The sequence below is a fragment of the Lissotriton vulgaris genome, chromosome 1_1, assembly GCF_964263255.1.
Source record: "Lissotriton vulgaris chromosome 1_1, aLisVul1.2, whole genome shotgun sequence".
NCBI classification, from domain to species: Eukaryota; Metazoa; Chordata; class Amphibia; order Caudata; family Salamandridae; genus Lissotriton; species Lissotriton vulgaris.
This window is the reverse complement of record NC_141685.1, coordinates 959,358,629-959,383,644: the sequence shown is the minus strand read 5'-3', so window position 1 is coordinate 959,383,644 and position 25,016 is coordinate 959,358,629. Positions and strand designations below refer to the sequence as shown.

General features: G+C 46.3%; 1 protein-coding gene across 2 annotated transcripts in view; it reads right to left on the bottom strand.

The window, feature by feature from the left end:
* Nucleotides 1–25,016, bottom strand: part of PTGES3 (prostaglandin E synthase 3) — a 185,739-nt gene that overhangs the window by 118,922 nt on the left and 41,801 nt on the right. For both annotated transcript variants that reach the window (XM_086959916.1, XM_086959920.1), the window contains exons 3-4: nt 19,930–19,999; nt 2,097–2,195 (exon numbers count right to left, since the gene is read on the bottom strand). In XM_086959916.1, coding sequence (XP_086816042.1) covers nt 2,097–2,195; nt 19,930–19,999 — 169 coding nt within the window. The remainder of the gene's footprint in view (nt 1–2,096; nt 2,196–19,929; nt 20,000–25,016) is intronic.

The following is a 25,016-nucleotide window of genomic DNA, read 5'->3' as shown; positions in this document are numbered from 1 at the left end:
AAGAATTACCAATAAAGGTAGAGCTCAATGCTCCAGGGTCCTGTTAGCCTGAGCCGGAAAAAAGAACTGAAAGTAACTTGCCTTTTGCTGTGCATCATGGGATACTGAGAGTCTCTGGAGGGTTCCTTAAAGGCACAGTACCCATTTACAGACACAATGGCAGCCGATGGAGCTGGTGTCCAACCCTTCCTCTCTATCATGACAAAGGATTTTTGTGAAGGGGAGTTTCTCTAGGTGTGAAACTTACCAAAATGTTACATTTTGACATTTCTGGCTATCCTTTTCACTTCAGAATGAAGTGCTGGCCAGTGTAGCCTTGTTAACTTCAGGCTGCATTATTTGTCTTTGATTTTCTCTCAAGTGTCTATGCAGGACTGCACAAGAGGAAAACTTAAGAGTCTAATTCGATTGCTCCAGGGTCCACGCACATGGGACGGGCCTATTCACATGATTAGGACTATACACAGAGATCCCCCTACTACAGAACCATAAGAACAGAAGAGCACAGAGATGCAGAACAGCGACAGGAAGCTGAAAGAGGCAAAGAAACAATGGGTACAGATATAGAAAAATATTTGTGTTGTAACTTGCCCTTTAACGGTGATGCACCTGGGAGAATGTTAGGTGCATCACAAGAACCGTGAGGGGCGGCTGAGCAACAACAGAGTGAGGATAACGGAGTCAGTGGTTGGTGGTGTCCTCCGGTGGGTGTCAAACACTTAAGTGAATGAAGAAACATAGTGTCTACCTCGTTTTATTAATTTGGCTGTGGCGAGTGTGCTGCAAATAGTGAAGCTAGAGTCCTGCTAAGAAGAGGCAAGATTAGGGCAACAGGGAGAGTACTTTGGAGGGATAGGAGTGGGGCTTTAAATTCATGCAGCTATAACATAACGTAACATGTATTTGTTAAGAGCATATTCACCCAGAAGGGTATTTTGGCACTGAATAACAGAGGTTTATTCTTACCCAACACAAAGGCACTCATTTTATCAACCTTAAAAGCACCTGCCGGGATTTAAACATGTGACCAGGAGGTCGAACACAGGCCCCTACAGTGGGCACATTAGTCCACGAACCCACCAGATCCGGCTCTATATAAACGTGCACGTTTTTACGGCTAAGAATACAGTCTAGAAGTGATGGGTTTCTTTTTATTTGCTATTTTTGGCCTTACAAGTCATTTTTTTCCCCACTGAATGAAAGAGTTAACATTTGTAAAGAGCCTGGTTACCAGAGAGCATCCCAGTGCTAACAGTAGCGCCTATACTGGTTTTAAACATACCAAGGGAAAAGGAGTTTTCAGTTGCTTACGAAAATTCAGGTAGTTTGTTTGTGAGCAGATATAGAGGGGGAGGCGGTTCCAGGTCTTATCCACATTATATGAGAAAAGACCGCCTCCACGTCTCACCCGTTTAATTTGTGGGACTGTCACCAGATGTCTGAAATGTGATATTATTATCAACTAACTTAAACAAATGCAATCAACTCCCAGTATGGATTGAGACTCAGTGCTTAGTGTAATGGCCAAAGTTACAGTTTGGTAGAACGTGAAATAAAACAAATCCCCCATTTTCTATGGCAATATTTCAGATGCATCAAAGGTGAGCTTGCAATGGATTTCAGGAATCTCAAGCATTTTAGAATCCATTTCGGGACTAACTCATTTGCAATCAAAACAAGCCATTACACACACTTAAGGCGGTTGCACACAAGACAAACTGCTGAGCAGGACAACCAAATAGCTACTATTGTTTGTTTTTAATTCAAATCTAGACACTTCACACAAGCACCAACCAAGCAGATGTTCTTCCGCAATCACATCAAACAATTGCCTTTCACTGAGGCACACATATGGAAGAATAAATATATCCGTGCCATGAACTATAAACAATCATTGGGGAAAAAAGGCATTTCTATTAACACCAAAAGCAGATAATTCTATTTGAATACTGCTTTAGATACTCATCCACCTAAACGTTTATGCATTTTCCTCCTTAACGGAATCGTTCTCAGTAGCAGTCTGAACATTTATATAATACTAGAGTCTGAGAGCGCTATGGAAACACTGCACAAGCACAATGTCTCTACTCTCCTACCTTTGCCTTTTCTTTTGTTATCCGTGGCCAGGAGCGACCAGGTTCTTCTTTTCGTAAACAACACAACACCGACCGGTCTGTTCTTTTCTGCTTTGAGGCCTGAAAGGAAAAAAAAAGTAAACACTACTTATTATATCCTAAGTATTGTCTCCATCCTTTTCAAGATCATCTTTCATGAACTCATCTGACCCTTAAGAACAAGAAAGTGTGCTAGAGAACTATGCCCCTCCAAGGACCTGCTTAACGCTGTGCCTGGCCTGCCACAAGCAGACGTCAGTCACAGACCCCCACAAGGCGTGACTTTTTGGAGCCAACGCTCCAGATACAACTTCAGTTTGTGTCACCAATGTGTCCTCATGCACTTGAAGGCGATTCGAGGCATGGAGTCGAATCTGTACATTGCTGAACTTAAGTAGTTGCCACTGACCCTGTCTCGTTCCAAGTCACAGGCCCGGCTTTAAGGCCATTCCAGACACTGCTCGACTTCCCACGACAGTAAGCCGAAGTCCAAAAGCATGCACAGAAAGCATGGCAGGACAACCACATCCTTCCAATCTGGTTACAAAAAGAAAAGCATGGCAGGACAACCACATCCTTCCAATCTGGTTACAAAAAGAAGGTGTGAAGGTATCAGGCCACGAGCTGCACTCCTTTACAGAAGCAGTCTACAAAGCGAATAACCTCAGTTGGCCCTCGCACACCCTCAGTTTCCCAGGCTGTTGTAGACTCCAGGAGGGAATTCTTGCAAACTGTCACTACGCTTCTGACTCCGATGCACTTTCAGGGCCCAAGGAGCCACCGTCTGGTTGGTTTATCGCTAGTGGGTTCTTCCTGAACGCCATCTGGTAACCTGGGACCAGTTCACAGGCGCGAGCCGGCTCCAGTACAGCATTACATAACTGTTCTCTGCATGTTCCCGCTGCACCAACAGGGATACCAACTTGGACAGAAGAACCAGCACTAACACCACATCAGACCATGAACCACTGTACACTACAAGATCACACAAAAAATTCATGCTGTTCTGCAGCCTAATTCTAACTAAATTCCTCTACTGCAATGTGTACACCAACAGAGGCTCCAATCTATTTTTGGATCGGAATTTAAGGTTGTGGAGGGTTGAGAAAAGGTCTCCTACGATATGGATGATGGCAGGAGATACGCTGCTCCCTCATTATACTGATGTACTTGATTTAAACCTACAAGATGCCTGTGGGTTGGACAACCCCCCTGAAACATGGGTCAATAATGGGAGGTACGCGTTTAGTTTTAACAAGTGCCTTGAGGGCAACTGAGTTGCTGTTGCCCTCCATCGACACAGTAAAATGTCCTCTAGAGATACTTCAACCTGTAGCGGCGGCCTCTGAGCCATTGCTTGTTACAGACACATTAATAGCTACATGGTAAAACTCCTGTTCTTCCTCTCAAGTTAGTAGCCGAGCAACTAGGCCAGCAATAGATAACCCAGATTTTCCACTAGTAAGGCTAAACATAATTTTCCAACCAACCTAGAGAACTGGGAATCCGTGTGGGCTGGCTTCTTAACCACATGCGCGCTGCTCTACTTCTGCTGGTATGCTGACATTTAAAAAAACCCATTGTTCATGACGAGCTGGGCTCGTCATCAGTGTTTGAGGAGGCTACACCATGACGAGCTCAGCTCGTCATCAGCCTCGAAGGGGTTAAGAAAGAATGCTTTCATGTGCAAGATTAGCCTTAAGGTCTGTAAATGCTTGCTTAACAGATACACTCATGGTCCCAGAAGATCTCAGAGCATCTTTGCCACAAACACTATATGAAAAACAGGATACAGTAAACTGAGATTTGAAGTAACCAGATTACTACAGTTTGCATTGGAAGGGCTGTCAGTACTAGTGTAGCCTTGAGAACACACCCATGAAGGAGGTCTACTGGATTTTCAGGCAATGTAAATGGCATCCTTCATACTCTTGCCATTCGATGGCTCTGTACATTTTAGCAAACAGGTAGGTGCTGTTCTAGAGAGGTTCAATAATAGCCTAGCCACTGAATGATCCTTAGTGTCAATAGCAGGAAAAGTTTCTCCAACAGTTTTGAAAATTCATAGGTTACTCCATGGAGTTGGCCTCTAGACGGCAGCAGCACCCCAGGGTGAGGTGCAGGAAACAATTCACTTCTTTTAATATTACGGCAGACAATGAGCAGGGATAACAATCCTTCAAATCCTTCCCTGATACACTGGCTGTCAAGTCACTAGGTTTGTCCTCTATGACCAGTGTCCGGCAGAGAATGGGGCTTTATTTCACACTACCTGTCTGAAGGTCCATGACTTCCAACAAATTGGTCTTTCAGATATTTTATATGGTATACAACCTACCCTGTCCTCCCCACCACACCACCTACACCAGACGGAACTTCAAAGGAGCACTTGCAAATCCTGAAGCAAACCGAAATTCAGCTATCCAAAAGGTCCATTAAGTAGGTATCAGATTGAAAAAGGCAATGGATGTCATTACTGCTATTTTCCCATTCCATACAAGTTAGGGCCACAGGCCTATTGTGGACCTTCACCTGCCAAACTTCTCCCTATGGATGAACACTTTGATGTTCGCATTGGTTAAAAATCTGTCACTGTGGACTGAGGCGGTTGGATAGTGTCTTTAGACTCACAGGACATGTATTTTCATATACATGTTCTGCAGACTCACAGGTGTTTATCTGCAGTTCAAGGAGGGTCAGTAACCCTTTCAATGTGCCATATTCCCCTTTGGCATCACCTCAGCCCCACTGGGGTACAAGAGATTGTATTGGTCACTGCCCATCTTTGGATGTAAGAAATTCCCATATTTCTGTACCTCGACCGGCTTCTGAAAGCGGGCTTGCCGAAGTCAGTTGAAGACCACCATAAAAGTGCTGATGTCTCATCTGATTTCTTCAGAGGCTTTCATTCCCTAGGGGATTCGGGCCTCTGAGATTCAAGGCCCTTCCTCCACCTCAACAAATGAGCTATTCGGGCAATGATTTCAATATTTCAAGTTCAGTCATGGATTTCATGAGGATGGCTCAGAGGCTTCTTAGTTTTTTGGCATCATGATCCTAGGTAGCACGCCAGGTGGCACATGCAGGCCCTGCCATGGAGCCTGAAATCTCAATTGACCCAGTATCAAGGTTGCCTCTCCAACTCCATCAAGGTCTCAAAGGGACAGCTCAAGATCTGCAGTGGTGAATGACCAAACCTAACCTGTACTGCAAGCCTTCTTGCCGCTAGTCCTCCTGCTTTGAGTTCAGAAGACTAAGGGCCTAATTAGGAGTTCAGCGGTAGCAGTGCGTCAACCGCTGTGCCGGTGGTCCAACCAATGTATTAAGACTTTGGAAGTCAGACCACTGCAACCGCCGGGGATCCATCATCCCCTGGTGGTAATAGGGCAGTGTGTGGTCAGCAACATGCTGGTGGTGTTGCTGAGGGGTCCACAGTGCATCAGGGCCATGGGATGCATGCACTCCCAGTTCCTTCACGGCATGGACTTCAAAGTCACCACCAAAGGAACAACCACCAGACCAAGAGAAAACTCACAATCTGAGGGCTGGGCTACTTTGGCAGTGTGGGAGCAGGGCAGTGACGTGGTGGCCTGCTCACACATCACCAAAGTCATTATTAGGCCCTAGGCCTGACTTGGCCCAAGTCATTCTAATTGCCCAGACTGAGCCAGGAGTGCGTGGTAATTGGAATCCTTGTTTAAATTACCAGTTGCACTGCAGTTCATTAAAGGGTTGATAAACAATTTCCCTCCACACTGCTTAGGATGCCAACAAAAACTTAACTTGGTCTGCTCATTCCATTTTATCAATAGTTGAAACTTCAGCCTTCATCAAAAAGACTGACAAAATGTTAAAAACACTACAAAAACAATTGAACACCAATAAATAATTGTAAGATCACATACAGTACAGGATCTAAGTCATACATAAAACATTTGGGGCGTGGCTGCTTATGCTTGCCCTAGTACTTTGGTTTAGAGACCACGACAATCGCTTCAACTGGAGTTTGTAAGCTAATGAATCTGAAAAGGGAGGATGCATTGGTTTCTGGGATTAGCATAGAGTGGGCAAAAAAAACAAGTTCTCATCACTTTCTTGGACAGTTTTACAGTAGAAACAGATCCCCGTTTCCCCAGTCAGCAGTAGAAGCTGCTACTGTGAGGGTCTAGTACCTAAATTGGAGGAAGAGTGACTGAGCGCGCACTAGGCAGATAAAATCCAGGCATTGCTCCACTTTGGTTACGGATTTGTGGTGAAGGAAAGCACTTGTTAGGCGACCTAGTTTGGATTAACGCCCCTAATGCCAATAGCTTTCTCCTGGGCCAATCTTTTGACTTTAAGAGAGTCTCTTCGATGAATATACTGCGGATCGTTCCAAAAATGTTCTAGCCCAAGCTCGATCTAGGCATTTTTGAGCAACTCCTGTCATCTGCCCTTTCCCCACGCCGTTGGATCCAATAACTTCCTGCAGGCCCTCCCTAAGGGCACGCACTTCATGGGTACTCCAAATGCGAACCCAGAAGTCTCAGCGCCATCTTTACCGATGGCTGCCCTTCACTTATATGTACACCCTTAAAGCCTATGCAAAATTGAAGGTGTGCCTCTGGTACCTGAAAACGGACTCACTACAATTAAGTCAGCCCATCGAGTGAGAGAACTGCAGGCATTTCAGCCTCCTCTTTCTGGCGGAGGCGAGTGAATTCGCTAGTGAATCCAGAAAGAGCTTCAAGTTGCAAAACTACACCGACAGGTAAGAAACTATTTGTTTTGCAGCCTGAATCTTTCTGGATTCACTATGCTGTGCATAGATTTTGTAGCGTTTTTTGTTACTTTTGTGGCGGTTGGGTGGATGATGAGCGTTGGTTGTTGAATATATGTTGAAGCACCTTTTGTCCTACTTGTACTTCCTTGTCCATTTGTACATCCACGCAATAGTGCTTAGTGAACGTGTGCACTGAAGCCCATGTTGCCGCCAGGCATATGTCCTGAATTGGTGTGTTGGCCAGAAAGGCAATTGTTGCTCCTTTCTTCCTGGTCGAGTGGGCCTGTGCCCCTCCTGTTAGCTCCTGGCCCGCTTGCTTGTGGCAGAATTGTATTGTCTGTGCGATCCATCGAGCTATGGTGTTTTTAGTCACTGGTTTACCCATGTAACTGTTTGCGAAGGATACGAAGAACTGTTTTGTCTTCCTGTGAGCTTCGTCCTTTCAATGTAGTGCATCACTGCCCTTCTTGCGTCTAGAGTGTGGAGTGCCCTCTCCGCGCTTGTAGTGGGGTTTTGGAAGAAGCTAGGGATATGAATATTCTGATTCATGTGGAACCTTGACACCACTTTCGGCATGAAGTGTGGGTCTGTTCTCATCACGACCCTGTCTGTGTATCTGGATGTAGGGTTCCTGCACTGTTAGAGCCTGCAGTTCGCTCACTCTCCGTAGCGAGGTGATTGCTACCAGAAAAGCTGTTTTCATAGTCAGCATTTGCAATGAAGCTTTGTGGATGGGTTCGAAAGGTGCTTTCATGAGCTCCTTCAGTACCACATTCAAGTTCCAAGCCGGTGGCAGCATTCTTTTTGGTGGCGCTATTCTTTTAGCCCCTTCCAGGAATCTTTTTACGACTTGAGATGTGAAGAAGCTTCTCCCTGTTTCTGGTCTTGTGTATGCCACAATCGCTGCCAGGTATACCCTTAGCGAGGATGAGCTTAGCTTAGCCTTTATTAGGTGCGTGAGGTACCTTAGCACCGTAGATTCCCTGGTCAGTTTTCTATGGAGTTTTTTCTTGCAACACCGTTGAGTGAATCTTTTCCATTTTTCACCATAGCATTTGCGTGTGCTGGGCCTTCTTGCCTCTCGCAGCACCTGCAGTGCGCTCTCTGGTAGTTTTAGATATGCGAACTCTAAGTCCTCAGGAGCCAGGCTGAGAGGTTGAGGCTCTCCGTCTCTGTGTGTAGAACTTCTCCGTTTTCCATGGAGAGTAGGTCTCTTTTTGAGAACTGGTTTGGGGGGGGGGGGGGGTGGCTGCGCCATCTTCATTATCTGACTGAGAGTACCATGTCTGCCTGGGCCATTGTGGTGCCACCAGGATGAGCGTCATGTTGCTTGTCATGCATTTGTTGAGAAACCTGGGGATCAGTGGTATCGGGGGGAAAAGCGTAGGCAAATGTTTTTGACCAGCTTATCCATAGGGCATTCCCCTGTGGTAGTGCCTCTGGTTGCCTGGATGCAAAGTATTGGCATTTTGCATTCCGGCATGTTGCAAACAGGTCTATTGTTGGAGTGCCCCACCTCCTGAATAGTCTGTTTCCTGTATATTGAGTTCCCACTCGTGGGATGCTGAAGTCTGCCTGCTTAGCCAATCCGCTTCTACATTGTCCTTCCCTGGAAGGTGTATGGCTAGCATGTCTATTTTGAGTGGTTTAGCCCATATCCAGATTTCCTGTGCCAAGCTTGACAGAGGGAATGATTGAGTTCCCCCCCGTTTGTGGATGTAAAACATTGTTGTGGTGTTGTCTGTATCAGCACCTTCTGGCTGTAAAGGTGTTTCTGAAAGGCCTTGAGGGCTAGCAACACTGTTTTCAGCTCCAGGTAATTGATGTGTCTGACCACATCTGTGGGGCTCCACAGGCCCCTCACTCGGAGCTTGTTCATGTGTGCGCCCCATCCCTTCTGGGATGCGTCTGTGGTGATGGTCACTGTTGGGTCCGGTGGTGTTAGAGGTTTCCCTACTGTTATCCTTTCTTAGGTACACCACCTTATTTCTTCCTGCACCCTGTGCGTTACAACCACTAGATCCTCCCAACTTCCTGTAGCTTGTGACCATTGCTGTTGTAGCCACTCTTGGAGCGGTCTCATCTGTAGGCGTACATTGGGGACCAGGTGTATGCATGACACCATAATTCCCAAGGTCTTGCTCACTGTCCGAGCTCGCCCCTTCTGGTAGTGACGTTTCTCCCTCAGTAGGCTGAGTGTTCTCTTTTCGCTGGGTAACACTCTGCATTGGACGGTGTCGATTTGAGCTCCCAGGAAGATCTTCACCTGCTCCGGTTCCATTGAGCATTTTCCCCAGTGTATGGAGAATCCCAGGCCTGTTAGCGTTCTTGTGACCTGCTCTGCGTGATCTTTGCATGTCCTGTAAGAGCTTGCCTTTATGAGCCAGTCGTCTAGGTAGGGGTACACGTGTATCCCCTCCCTTCGCAGATGTGCGGCCACCGCCGCGAGGCATTTGGTGAACACCCTTGGGGCGGACTTTAGACCGAAGGCCAGGGTTGTGAATTGGTAGTTATCCTTGTTCACTGAGAATCTTAGCATGTGCTTGTACTGCCTGTTCATGGGGATGTGCAGGTACGCATCTTTGAGGTCTATGGTGGACAAGAAGTCCCTGGCCTTTATCTGCGGGATGACCTCTTGTAGGGATGTCATCTTGAACTTTTGGGGCTTTACATATTTGTTTAGGAACCGTAAGTCCAGGATGGGTCTTAGGCTTTCGCCCACTTTTGGCACCAGGAAGTAGCTGGAGTACACTCCCCTGTTCCGTTCTTTGAATGGGACCGTTTCAATGGCCTCTTTGAGGAGGAGTTCCTGAGCTTCCTTTTGGAGCAATTGCAGCTCTCTTCCAGAGTGCTCTCTTCTCTTTGGTGGATTTCTTTCCAGCTCTATGCAGTATCCGAACTGCATGATGTTCAGCATCCACTTGTCTGTGGTTATTTTTCCCCACTCCTGGAGAAAAAAATCTCAGCCTGCCTCCTACTGGTGTTACATGTTCCTTTGTGTCTTGTCCGTGTAGCCCTCTCCTCTTTGTTTTTCCGTGCTCCTACCCCGGAGGGTTCAAGTGGGTGAGCACCTTTTCCCGTGTGCAGTCACTTAGAGGGGGATTGTTCACCGCCTCTCCTTCTCTGGCCTCGTCCGTTTCCTCTTGATCGAAAGGACTGGCCCCTGTTCTGGTAGTTCCAGTTTTGCCTCTGCTGGCCCTGGTGACCTTGGTTGTCACTCTGTTGTCCCAGGTGGAACGCCTGGTGTGATTCTCCTCGCTGGTTTCCAACCCTGCCGTTTGGCCTCTGTGTCGGAGTGCCCCTTCTCATTCCCCTGAATTGCAGGGCCCCATAGACCTTGCAGTCTTGTTGTCCTTCAGTTGGGTGAGCTTCTCATCAACTGGGGCTCCGAACAGTGTTTCGCCATTGAAGGGTGTGTTCAGGATGTTGTTCTGAACTTCAGCTTTGAAGCCTGAGATCCTGAGCCAGGCTTACCTTCTCTCTGTGATGCCTATAGCCATCAGTCTGCTGGATGTTTCAGCCCCATCAGGCACGAGTTAGCAATGCTTTTCCTCTCTTCCACAAGGTGTGATGCTCTCTCCCGGTATTGCTCCGGGAGGTGCTTCAGCAATTGGCCCATCTCATCCCAATGCTGGCATTGATGTCTGTTCAGGAGGGCGTTGGAGTTCGCCATTCGCCAGTGCGTTGCGGCATTCCTCTCTATTTTCCTACCCATTAGGTCCATCCTCCTGCTTTCCTGGTCAGGTGGAGGCCCAGATGTTGTTGGGACGTTGGCCCTTCTTCTGGCCGTTGCAGCGATTATTGAATCTGCTGTGACGGACCCCTTTGATGTAAGCCGGGTCCTGGGAGGAGAATGTGCATTTCTTTTTGGTCCTCGGCGTTACAGATCTGCATGTAGCCGGGTCCTTGAAGGCTTCCTTCCCCTGGTCTGGGAGACTCTTCAGCATGGGCAGGAATTGGCTTCTTGTCTGCGTGGGGAGCAATGTTTCCAGCAGGAAATCTGATTTTGGCTTCTCTTCCAGCTTAACCCCATAAGCTGCCGCTGCCTTCCGGACGACCTCATTGTATGCCCCAATGTCATCCGGCGGCGAAGGCCTCGAGGGGTATGTCTCCACAGCCTCCTCCGGGTTTTCGGCCTTTATGTCCTGCCAATCCTGGTCTTGAGCCGTCGAGGAACTTGAGCCGTAGCTTGACTGCTGTTGCCCGTAATCACCTGTGTAATAGAGGTCCTCTTCCTCTTCGTGCTCCGAGGGCTCCGGAGTTTTCGGCAGCTCTTCGACGTCGAACTCCTCGTGTTCCTGCCCCTCAGCGACGGCCAATGCTGGCCTCGAGGGGATCCTGTAACTTTATATCCTTTCCTCGAAGTATTTCTTACTCTGAAGGATGTTCTCCATTTCGGCCTCGAGCCTTCTTTTGTTTCTCAGCATCTCTGCGGCCTGCACGTCGCCGAGCGTTTCGGCTGCTCTCTTCGGCGGCGACGACGAAGCTTTTTCCGGCTCCTTTTCCTTCGAAGTCTAAGACCCTTTTTTGGGGGCTTGCTTCGACGACCTTTGCTTTTCGCCGGTCTTTGGCCTCCGGGAGTCCTTCTCGAAGGATCCGCTGGGCTCTTTTTCGGAGGATGCAGCTTCGGTCGTCGAACTTTTCGGCGCTGGTGCTCCTTTCGAGGCTCTGGACTCTGACTTTCGAGGCCCTGTGGGAGTTTTCGGGGTCGTAGACTCTCCTACCTTGTCAGGCGTTTTCTTATCGGTCTCTGCGACTGTTAAGTCATCTAGACCTTCGGCGATGTTGTCCTAGTCGTCGGTGGAGAGGCCCAGTTCGTAAAGCGTCGAGCCTGGCCCTTGCCCTGCATCGTGTGGTGAGCTATCCTCTGTTTCTCTCGAACTCGGAGTGTCTTCGGCTTGAAGACGGAGCAGGCGCTGCAGTCTCTGCTCTCGTGGTCGATTGACAGGCAGAGGTTGCAGACCGGGTGCTGGTCCTTCTGCGCGAACTTGTGGTGGCAGTTTTTGCAGATTTTAAAGGGTGTCTTGTACATCCCTGCGCTCAGGGGGCCCCCTGTGTGCGCATTCCTCCAAGGACGCCGAAGATCTTGATGTTCTTCCCTTTCTTCGTCGTCTCTTCTCTGATGGTCTTCTCCCAATCTTCTCCGGTCTTTACCGTCGAAGAGTTGTGGCATTTCCTCCTTTTCTCCTCCAAAACTTCTGGAGCTTCACGCGACGATCCAGACCCAACGGCGGAAAAAAGAATCTGAAGATGGCGCCCAAGGGTGGTAGCTTCCGCCGGAAGCACGCCGACGTCACTGAAGGTACACCAAATGGTGGGACGTCGACGCCCACCTGGGCTACGAATAAAAAAAGACTACGATTCCGGACCCAACCACTAGATTCTGGATTCACTATGCTGTGCATATTCCGCAAAGATTCACGCTGCAAAATGCTCTTTTTGGAGAACACCAACTGTATGATCTTCACTGCCCTCTCAACCCCCATGCTGTGGAGTGGTGTCTATTCAACAGCTAACAAAGCTTCAAGTTAGAAATCGGCGCAGTCACCAAGAACTGCCTTATTTATGTTACGCTCTGCTTTTGGGGTGAGGGCAATGAAAACGGACGTAAGAGCGCAGTGGTGGTGCTGATTTGTGACCTTGCTCCATCACTTCTTGGTGGTATGGAGCAGAATGGAATCACCTCCCATCACACTGCTTAAAAAAATTCACTAGATACAGACTGGCGCCTGGGGATACTCTAAAGGTAAAGAATTTAAGGTTACATAAAGTATCCACCTGAAAGAGCATTACAGAAGGTATTATGTATTCTTTTTTAAGCAGCTCAATGGCACAACTGCATCTTTGATATTTGCATTTCATAATCTGTTACTCTGATGGTTTTAGGGCTTATAAAGCATTTCTAAAATAAACCATTTCACCAATGAAAAGAAAAAACTGCAAATTATAAGGTGGTGTCAACAAATATTTCAATCAAAATAGTAACTAGGCTAGGAATTGGCAAACTAGGCAAAAAAAGTTTTACAAAAAGGCATACAAGCACTTTCTTGTTTTGTAGTGGATAGGGCCGAGACAACCCAATTGGCGTTTTCAGAGTTTTAATAAATAACTTCAGTAGACATACCCCTTTCTCATATTTAAAAGCAAACAGGTTAAATGGTTGCTAACTGTTTTCAATTGTTATTCCCATAAACAATTGTCCTCCCAGGTGCCCTTTTTGTTTTGGAGCAGCATCTGAATTGCAGCTGACTAGTCTCACAACTCACAGGTTTGAGGTATTTTTATCTGTAAAATATACTACTTTAAATTTTTATTTATTTCATTTACATTTTCAAATAGAGCTTAAATCTTGTACCATTCTTACACTGCACCACGAGCCAGGGTAAGAGTGAACGGGAGTCTATCCCGAGAATTTCAGATTCAGAGAGGGACCCGACAGGGATGCCCTCTATCGCCCCTTCTCTTCACACTCACCATTGAAATCATGGCAGCCAGGATCCGACAGAACTCGTTGATCTGCGGATTCAGAATAACAAACGCAGATGCGGCTCAGGAGAAGCTGTCCCTATATGCGGACGATGTCCTTCTATACATCACTGACCCGGAGAAGACCATTCCGGAGCTCTTCCGGATGCTGGAAAACTATGGTGCCCATTCCGGTTATACAATTAATTGGCATAAATCAATCCTATATGACCATGGGGGAGGTGATCGTTGGACGGCGCTACCCCAACAATTAATAACTACTACAGAGGGCATTCAATACTTAGGGATTTACATTACCCTTTATAAGGCACTCTCACTTCAGAGAAATATAGATAGGGTCTCACTAAACTCAACCGCGGACATGGAGAGATGGCGACGCCTGCCACTCACACTCTTAGGGCGAGCGGCCTTATATAAAAGGATTATCCTTCCCAAATACTTGTACGCCTTACAAAATGAATATTATTCCCTCCCAGACACCTTGTGCCGCAGGATTCATTCGGATCTCCGGGCATTTCTTTGGCTAGGAAAACAACCTAGGTTAGCACTGACCACGCTTCAGAGGCACCAGTATAGTGGCGGAAGCTCACTCCAGAACCTGGAGGCCTATTATTGGGCGGAACACATGACCCAGATTAATGAGTGGCTACACCTGCCGGCAGACCATCCCACCTATGCACTAGAAAGACATACACTATCCACACACAACCTGTTGTACTACTTATATGGAGGGTCCGTACATCACAAACTGCTCCCGACTACCCTTACGACACTGCGAGCTTGGAATAAAGCCATGAAACGCACGGGCTGGGATAAGACCCCCACGCGCCAGACGCCACTTTGGCACTGTACGTGGCTACGTGAGATGCACAAACTAAAAGGGTTCAAACATTGGGATGATATTGGTATCTCCACCATCAGGGATGTTATTGTTAAGGGAAAACTGAAGTCCTTCCAGAATATGAGAGCGGAATATGGTCTGCAAAGCTCACAGTTTAAGTACACCCAGTTCCGCCACGCATGGCAAGCGCGACAGATACAACTGTTGGGGATATCAGAGTATGCTCCACTGGAGGGACGGCTTCTGCAGGAACAGATTCAGGGGAAAGCAGTCTCATTTACATACAAAACACTAACCAACAATATGCTGGGGGACCTTGCGAAGCTCAGAGCTACATGGGAGAGTGAAGTAGGAACACTGGAAGATCTAGACTGGGAGTTGGTGTTAATGCACCCCCGTGAGGTTGCGATAAAATAGAGGCGGCGCCTCATTCAATATAATATACTGCATAGGACATACTACGACTGGGTACGACTACATAGAATGGGGAAAATTGAGAACGACAGATGTCTCAGATGCCACGGGGCTGAGGGAGGTTTTAATCATACAATATGGACCTGCACAGTGATCCAAATATACTGGTCCTGTGTTTTCTCAGAATTGCAGGAGGTCCTGGGAGTTCCACTGACGCAAGAGCCGAAGCTGGCTTTGTTGGGAATGTCCAATGATGTGGATTTGCCACGACAACTTATGATTTTCCTGGTCCTAGCCCTGGTGGTGGCCAAAAGACACATTGCGAAACGATGGGGGTCCCCAACCCCTCCTGACCTGGAGGAATGGAGGCAAGTACTAGACCTCTACATGGCGGCTGAGAGGGTGACCTACAAATCCAGGGGGGGTGGGAGTGGAAGTAGTGGGAGAAGTGTTGCTGAATACATGACTATTGTTCAGTTCTATACAAAAAGCAAATAAAAATGTTAAAAAAATAAAAAATTCTTGTACCATTCTTAAGCACTTTAATTTCTTGAACTTCAAACCTTCAGATAACTGGTGCCAAAGTTCAGGTCTCTTGGCGCAGCTCACAACTTCAACAGTTACACAAATATTGACCATAGAGAACAATGGGTGCAAGACGCTTCAAGATTTTAGATATGAGGTTTCTCAAATAATGATTAATACAGTACAATCGGTCCACACTACAGAGCTCACAAGATAGACTCAACTTGCTGAACTCCAGGGCGGCAGCCCTTTTATCCATCAGTATCCTGTCACAGCACTACCCATTCAAGGCTCGTGGGTGCCCTCAGCACGCACGCGAGAGGCAGCATTGTTGGGCCCTACAACAGCAGTGAACCTGGGAGAAAATTAGGTGGCGTATGGGCCATGGTCCAGCAACACGAGTAATGCGGTCCTGGTACTTGCCCATGCCGAAATGTGCACGACAAAGCCAATGGCCAAAAGAGCTGGCATCCCTGATGGAAGAGTGGGCCACGTGACAGGGAGCAGGTGTAGTTTGCTCCTGTATGGACAAGACCCACCCGCTGAACCTGACCGCCAGATAAACAACCCTCGGGGCTCTGGACTTGCGGCTGGCCCAAAACACTCAACAGGTCTGGAGACACAAGCAATTTGAGCTAAGGGATGAGGGAGGACTGATGAAGCCAAAGACAGTGCAGCCTACCGGGGGACAAAAACACGAAAGTGGGGAGGGGGATACTTCTTTAGGAGGACAACTTCCCTGGCCTTCTCGGCTGCATCTGGCACCCGGCCTACGGACACAGTGTTGATGCGGCCCTCACCCACGAGACAGCCAATGGGCTGCATGTGCCACCCGATCTTCGTGTTAAAAGGAGTGAAGGCATAGAAAGACTTACGGCATTAGTATTGGTCCAGAACGACTGAAGAGCAAGGCAGCCCCTCCCCGGTCAAGCGTCAGATTAACTCTTGCCTCTCTGGGAGAGGTCCAGCCAACACGTTAGCTCTCCTCACATTGCACACAGGAAACTGGCAGCTGATCGTGCCGCCCAGTTTTGGGGATGGAGGGCTTGCCTGAGTGAAGTCTGTTGCTCAGGCATGTGAGAGACTGGAATATAGGGCACTCTTTTCCCCTTTTCTTCTCTAACCTGGCATCGAAGACAAGGTAGAAGACCCTCCCAAAGCAAACTAAGCACAACAAATTTACCACGGCAGGTCTAGGGTCCAGCGGAGATTATATACAATACTCAAGTATAACCTGGTGTCCACACATCTACAAATGTAATCCGAAGGCCAATTGCAGACTCCAGACTGACTCTAGAATCTCGGATAAGCGCAGAGGGCTGTGATGTTACCCTGATACAGCAGATCTCAGACAGGTGGTTGGCCGGTTCACGGACAGGTGCAGCTCCTCAGAGTAGGATCTCAAAGGAATGCAATCAACGCTACAGAAGTTAAGAAAGACATTAGAATGTGATGAGGTGGAAGATGCAGCGGGACAATCTTGTTGCAATAACTTGAGAACTGAAAAGTGGAAGGGACTGACCCAGCTCAATTCCTGAAACCTCTCCAAACTGCAAAGCTTCCAACATACTTCTTAATTGAAAGTGTGCATCCGGCGCTGGGCCCGAGAACCACCCCCTGAGGCACTGCCACGTGCAAATTATTGCTCATTTTCTAGATTACAGAGACCGGAACACTGTGCTGTGCTCGTCACAGATTACCTTTGGCACGAAGCCCACTATATCCTAATCTTCCTTAATTACACTCAAATTGTGCAGCGACAACAACGATCCTTTGATCAGGTGAAGCAAAATTAAGCACTATGGGTCGGCTAAACCTGCTGCTCTTTGCGGCAAAATTGAAGGTCCTGTTTCAAGACCAGTCACATTTCTTCAAGTACCCAGAGCAGGCTTGGAAGCGGGTGGAGCAGCGTCCAGGGCTTTCTAAAGGCTCATCTCGGAAGACCGGAGCTCGAACTCGAAGCAACACAGACAGTTGACAAGACACCAATAACCAAGGAGATTCAGAAAGACCCATCGACGCATGGAAGGGACATCAGAGTCCGGAAAAGGGACAATTGTCGATGGCTGGGGAATGGAGGAAAAACTAGGCAGAGGCAACTGACTACAACTCCCCTGCAGCTAACACTAGCTCCTGGAGTAGCAGGGTTTAGAACACTGAAGATACCCCCTCCACAGAACCCATGGCTCGAGGCACAATACTGCGAGGCTGGGAATGGGACGCGGGGTCATGGCAGCCAACTTTTATTGGAGGTGGCAGACCTAAGGGCCACAATCACAGCTTCTTTTGTTTTGCAATTATCAGGTCTCTTCGGGAAAAAAAATCCTTTACTCCCTCTTCATGCTCGGGCTCAAGTGGCACGTTGTACAATACTTGGCAGGCTCGATTACTGCAATGCCCTTTTGCTAAACTCCCCGGAATTTGTATTGGATAGACTGCAGAGAATCCAGTCAGCAGCTGCTAAACTAGCACTTGGTCTTCCCAGAAGAGGCTCAGCATCTGCAGCCCTAGCTACACTTCATTGGCTTCTTCATGAGATCGGTCCCCTTTGCTTGCGTAAAAAATTTGAATGGTACACTCCTTCTAGAGATCTTCGCTCCTCTCTGGCAAGACTGGTGAGGATACCTAAATATAGAAGAGTCAGAATGGGAGGTAGACTGTTTGAAGTGGCTGCGGCCAAGCTTTGGAATAGTCTGCCCCGCGAAATTAGACAAATTCAGGAACTCTTCCCTTTTAGAAAAGCCATTAATACCTGGCTATTTCCTCTATTTTAGTTGCCGCCACAGTGTACACACGCCTACTCCTTGAGTGGTTTCAGTGCCAGGATGCCTGCCAGGCGATAGTGCGCTTTATAAGCTCTATAAATAAATAAGAAGTTCTAAAGTGCGCTACTCACCCGTGAGGGCCTCCAGCCACAGGAGGGAGGGGTCTCTTGGAAAAGAAGAACTTCCAAGGTGTGACACTTTACATATGAGATAACTGCCCTTTTTGATTTTATTGTTTAGCCCAGTAACATTTCAGGGCATTACACAAAGTCCTCTCTCGTCAGAGCCCTCTTAATCGTCAGCCATGTTGGGTAGTGACCTGAGGAGAAGTCTGGTGCTGCTGTCTGACGTACATTAACAAGAAAACAAACAACCAAAACTCCCACCCCCATGAGTCCCATACACTACACCCTTGAAGCATCAGTCCCCCATATAAAATCAAAGGATTCCGTTCCAAAAACGAAAGTGAAGTAAGTGGCATGGTGAGCCGTCAGTCAATGACCGGCAGCCCTAGATAAATTAAAGCAAACAATAAAGGGAGCATATAGAGGGTTACTCAGTCATGCGTTATAATGGAGGGGAGTGAACTCCTCCGGAAACTTCAGACCGTCCAGAACACCGCAGCCAGACTTCTCCCCGACATCCTATGACAGGACTACATCACATACACCTCCGCTACCTCCACTGATCCAGTCGAAAGAGGAATTACCTTCAAACTGCTCACACACACCTACGAAGCCCTCCATAACACCGGACCCCAATACCTCAACAAACAAATCTCCTTCCATGCCCCCAAGAGAAACCTCCGCTCTGCCGACCCCGCCCTAGCCACGGTCCCTCGCATCCACAAGCTAGAGCCGGTGGCAGATCCTTTTCCTACCGCACGACCAAGACCTGAATAAACTCCCACGCCGCATCAGACGAAGCCCGACACTGCACCAATTCAGAAAGGACCTCAAGACCTGGCTCTTCGAATGACCTGTCTGCAATTGCCCTTAGGCTCACATTCATAAACGTGACAGTACCAGGTTACACTTTGAGAGTATTGCATGTCATCTCCGCAGGACCAGGCACGGCAATTAGTGTAGTGTTTTAGTTTGCTTTGAGAGGGTCTTATCCCTGGTCTTCTTCGATATCAGGTTTGGAGGGGGGGGGGAGGAAAGTGCACTATATTCCAGACTCCCACATGCCTGAGCCAAGGAGAACACTCAGTAAAGCCCTCCACCCCAAATACTGGGCACACGATCAGCCGCCAGTTTCAGAAACCCTTACAAACTCCGTAATAGATGGACTCTACATGTAGGAGACCTGGACGAGGATGACTGGAGGAAGGTAATGACTATAAGGTGCCTCGCCGGGTCTCTAGATTGTGCCTCATTCAATTTTAAAACTTCCATAGATTTCACTATTGACCAACACAGCTCTGGTGCATTGGAAGAGCAAGACCCTACCCACTGAACTAGATGTGCAATTCAAGAGGAAACTTTCGATCATATATGGTCATGTGTGACCATACAGAAATATTGGAAAACTATATGTGCAGAATTGGGATATGGCATTGATCACGCAGTTCCAGTCAACCCTGGAATGGCGATAATGGATTTACTGGAGGAGTGGTGAAATACTGTACTGAAAATTAAATTCTGTCTGCATGAACATGGTTGGTGTTATCAATCGCAAAACCAAAAATATTGTATAAAAAAATACGGTTCACAAAGATCGCAACAAGAAACAAATTATTATTGCGATGTACCACACACAAGCATTCTGCAGCAGCCACAAGGCAACATTTGGCTCTTTAAGCTCCTTAATGAATTTTTCATGGAATTTTAAAAATACAAAGAAAGAATACTTAAGACTCTAAACAATACTGAATTCGATCACAGAATTGAATTCACTCCATCCTCAAGCCTCCATGAACACTACAAATTTACAATCAGACAGACGTTAAAACACAGTGAAGCAGCTTGCTTACACCAACAGGTGCCTAAGAAATAAAGGAAAAAAGTTAAATGTACTCACGTTTGGCTCAATAGATTGATAAAGTTCAACTTCATTTTGGTGTTTAAGACTGTCGCTGCCTCCAAGACAACTAGAAGATGAATAAGCATATTTAGTGGTATGCTGAAATCTCTTTTTTAGTGCAATTTATTCAGAACAAAAAATCAAAATTATGCAGAAAAACACTTGCTCAAGTGCCCTTTAAAAACCACTGGAATTATGAAATTCTGCGGCAGCAGTGTTTTCCATATAAATATGATTTGCCACAATCTTCTACACAATTGAAAGGTATCAAAAAAAATCCTCAATTAGATCAAAAGGTACAAAAACGGCTACATTCGTTGTGCACTTGAAAGCATTTGCAGATTCCTGCATTTTACATATTAAACTGATAATATAAGATGAAACCTCTGTAACCACAATGTTAACATCGTAAAAGTGACAACATTGGGAACACTGCCACAAAATATTGCATTGCACCACATATTTATTTTTTCTTGCCACATAATTTACTTAGCTGTGCTGCATAATGCCTTCTTCTCTTGCGGCATGTGGGAAGCTAGCTCTTTATATAGTGGACCAAAACAAGGTACACTGTGTCAAGAGTCCAGGCAACGCTATCTGGTTAGGAGAGGCAACAATTATTTTATTAAATGCTCTTTTGTGGTAGTGTGGGCTCATCAGAGGGTAGTCTAAGCATTTGTTGTACTCTGAGGCAATATATGAGACCCACTCAAAAATAATTCCGAGATCAATTTAGAAATAAGTCATTTTTCAGGCGTGTCAGTGCCTGGAACTCAGTTTGTGCCCTAGTGGGACTTCCTGTCCCAGGGCCCGCCGCTCCAAATCACCTACAGCTGCTGTCAGGAGGAGGCATTCTCCATTGTGCTTATAGCTGGCGCACGGCCGACTGAGGCTGGGCCCAATCTTTTGGTTTGTGATGCTGGGCATGACCAGTAAGATTTAATTTATTGTCCAACACCTTAATGTGGTGCTCTGCGTTTATGCAGGAGATATTTAGGCTACATATCATGGGGAAACAAAAACTGAGCAAATAAGCAACAGTACAAAAACTGGGAATTCCAGTAATGTTATAACCAACTATCTTATGGAAACCACGAGCAGGCTTAAAAAGGAAATCAATGTGGAAGCCAGACTGGAGGCCCCTAAAAGTGAATTACACAATGCTATAGGTGAATTTGTCATTGAGGCCAACATCCTGGAAAATAACCTGCAGTTAGCATCTGATAATGCAATAATTATTGGGATTACATGGAGCATTGCCCCAATGCTAAATGTGTCAGAGCCCCTTGAGATTAGTTATCTAGTCTTGATCTGGACCTGCCATCGTTGAAAAAATGTAGAAAACCGGTAATAGAGCCATTACCAAGCCTAAACTACCAATAAAACCAGCAAGAACAAAAAAGGGCCTGCGCCCAGGGTAAAAGGAACATCGGGTCAGGGTTTGACAAACGAGAAGGAGCACAACCACTCCCTTTAATGCTAAAAGGGATACAGCAACATTGAAAGAAAATGGGTGATAAAGGATCGTATGGTCCCCCTTTGTATTGGGGGGGGTTGGTGGTTTATAAAGCGCAAACTAGACACGAAGGTATCGGACCGCTTTACATGAGCACCAGTTGTGTTACAGATGGACACCTTCATTTTGTTAGGCACAGGGAGATTAACTGATTTGCCCAGAATCGCAGGATGTTGAGCGTCCCTGCCAAGACTCGAGTCTGGTTCCCCAGCTTAGAGATCGACCGCCTTAGCAGTTATGCCACATCCTCTCGCTAATTTTTGAACAGACATTAAAAAATCTGGTGGGCACGAACAATCTGCCTGGACTAAATACTGCAAACACAAGAAGATGGACGGAGCGCTAAAACCTTTCAGACACTCACCCCCAGTCACAGATCTGGGTTGAATCCATCATCATTCTTTAGCTCACTTTGCCACCTCAGTTCAGACCCAGCTATATGTTAATCAATCTTGACCCTGTGCCTAATGGAACAGTCCAGCCCGAACTACCTAGCCAGGTCTTCCCTGAACTGGAAACAAGCACCGTGTCTGAACTGGGGTTGGCGAAGTGAGCTAAAGAAGGATGATGGATTTAACCCAGATCTGTGAATGGGTGGGTGAGTGTCTGAAAAGTTTCAGCACACAGTTCATGATGTCCTTGCACTTGCTTTGGACTAAACACTTGCCACAATACAACACCAGATGTGCAACCGCGTGATACATAAGCTTCCTTACCCTCCTCAAAGGATGATCAAGTTAAGGTAAATCTTATGGACAAACCACAATCCTTTAACACCATCGATGCTAGTGTTATTTTCCTCCTGTGCTGATATTTCTTGATTCCCATTGTTTCATGACGAGCTCAGCTCGTCATGAGTGTATGGAGGTGTACCTCATGACGAGCTCAGCTCGTCATGAGCGTCGAAGTTGATATAATGGCAAGAATGAACGAAGACCACTGTCCAAGCGCACTGCTGTTCAAATTTGATATATATGCACCTAATGGTTTAAGATGGAGCATAATTATGGTGAAACTAGGTGCATGGGAGAGACCTACAAGGAAGTACAGCCAAGGCGAATGCATTGTGGTAAAAATTTGTCGCGCACCCATGGTCAAGCAACTCCAAAGACAGCATTATAGTACTGGTACGGGGGAACAAATTACTGCGGTACCATTGGGTTTCTTTTATAAACCTAACACGGGAGCCATTATCCAAGATGATACCCGCTCAAGTCACTATAGAAGATATCAAGATAGGGAAAATACATGAAGAAATTCAAATAGGATTTGCGCCTTCGTAGTTGTGATGACTTATTTTGACAATCCGGGCCTCCAGTAAGTATGAAAGAACCCCTTGTAGTTGTGGAACCCAGGATTGAGCACATGGTCAGAACAGAAAACCCACACTCTACCCTGTATGACAAGGGATTACAATTTCCGACTTGAAATATAGCTGGAGTTAAAAACAAGCTGTTGAATATTGAATGCATTAGACATTAAAATCCTCACATGTAATTTGTTTACAAGAGACATGGCACAAGGGGTCAAAGTCTATTCTTGCGTAATAACCCCAGCTACAACTTCACCCAGTGGAAAAGGGGGACTAGCAGTACTGATATTCACCGTAGCCTCACTAACCTTCATGAGTTCACCCAGTTATCAGATTCTGCATTTATAATCAAAGGATAATTTGGGAACTGTTTTAACTATTACAATAACAGATTTGATTTATCGCAAAGCATGGTGGGTTCTGCTATACAGGACGAGACAAATGTGTTAATTGGCAGTGTAAGGGTACTTTATATTAGTATCTGAGCAGGGGATATTAATGTTCATCAATGTCAAGTAATAGGTGATTTAATGTGTGGCTATATGGAGGATTTTAATTATGGCCATCCCAATTCTTTACATAATGTATATGGGGAGATGTTAAATGAATTGATTTATAAGGTGAATTTAGAATGAATGGTTCAGAATAAGGGACAAGAGAGTTGTGTTACCGACCTTTGGGGGATGGCTACTCCTCAATCATCTAGCAAATTCTAATTTTAAGCATGGCTTCGAAATGGTGGTTTCTTTTAGGGTCGCACCTAGTTACTTTAATGATCGCCCATTTGTCCTAGCCCGTAATATTTGGATCCAACACAAGGAAGGGGTACAGCTAGCGAAACATTTAAACAGAAGACCACAATGAGATTAGCCTAAAATGGTCAAGCATTAATGAAATGACCCGGTTAGAAAAGATTATTAAAGCTATTAATAAAGATTTTTTTTGCCTGCACAGAATGGGATTTCCTGTCTATATAAAATACTTGCAGCCTTTTGTAAGCTTCCCTGCGGCAATCTGGGAAAGCTAAAAGCTAGAATTAAACATGGTCATTTAAATACGCCGGGCTGGTTTGATCAACAGTGTACATGTGCAAATCAGGATCTTAGAACCCTACAGTTAATACCAAGAAACAGGGAGGAAGTAAAAATAAGCGGGTATTATAGAAACACGCAGTAGAGAACAGGAAAGCCCAATTGCGGGAAGAGATTTGGGAAGCTCTCGAGCAGGAAGCCAAACTAAGGGACACTGCCCTGTTTTTGAAGACTATAAACCAACCGTTCCTCAGGGATATAATTGCTCCCACGATCTAGACGGATGTGAAGGCAACAGGTTAGTCCGCTACAGTGGGATTTTCAACCCAGAGTTGTGGTACCTCACTCAGGTGAAATAATGATGGTAGGCCCTCCTTATTTAACTACATTTTTCCTTGGTGAAGTTAATTCAGCCTTAGAAAAGTGTGCTTATGGAAAGGCCCCTAGTCCAGATGGGGTCCAGTTGACGCAAATAAATTGCAACCGGCACTATGGGGACCGATCTTAACATAAGTATACACAGCAGATGCAAAGGTTTAATACCAGCAACGTGGGCTGAAAGTACTATAGTCATGATAGTCAAAAAAAGGGAATGGGGGATGCGCAGTGTTATAGACTTGTTTCCCTCCTAGATCCATCTGTTAAGTTGTTGGGCAGGATTTTATTAGAAATATTGCAGCCCTGAGCTGAGGACAATAGTGCTTCCTGATCCTCAATTGGGCATTAGAAGTGAAATTGGCACTCTTGAGCAATGTTGAACTCTATGTGTTCCTGAGTAAATATACGGTGGCTAAGAAAGGACACCAATTTTGGTGCTTTGACAACTTAAGTAGCGCTTTTGACTTAATCATGCCAAGTGGAAGACTGATGCACATAGTTGCCCCTCCCGCTGGGATTTCTTTCTGATCAGTTATATGGCCACCTGACTGCTCGTATGCGCTATGTTACAAATGGTGAGTGAATCCCAAGTTTTAGAGGCATGAAAGGTACACGACAAGGGTGTGTCCTTGCACCCTTTCTATTATAAACAAATGGGGTGGATGAATGCCTACAACTGCCAGCAGATGTCCCCCAAAAGTTGGTAACCACCTATCTCCCATACTTCTGTATGCCGACGATGTGGTAATATCACAGACAGCAAACAGTCTACAGCATTTTATTGACTGGATTACTGCATTTATGGAGGATAAAGACATGAAATTCAACTTAAAAAATACCGATGTCA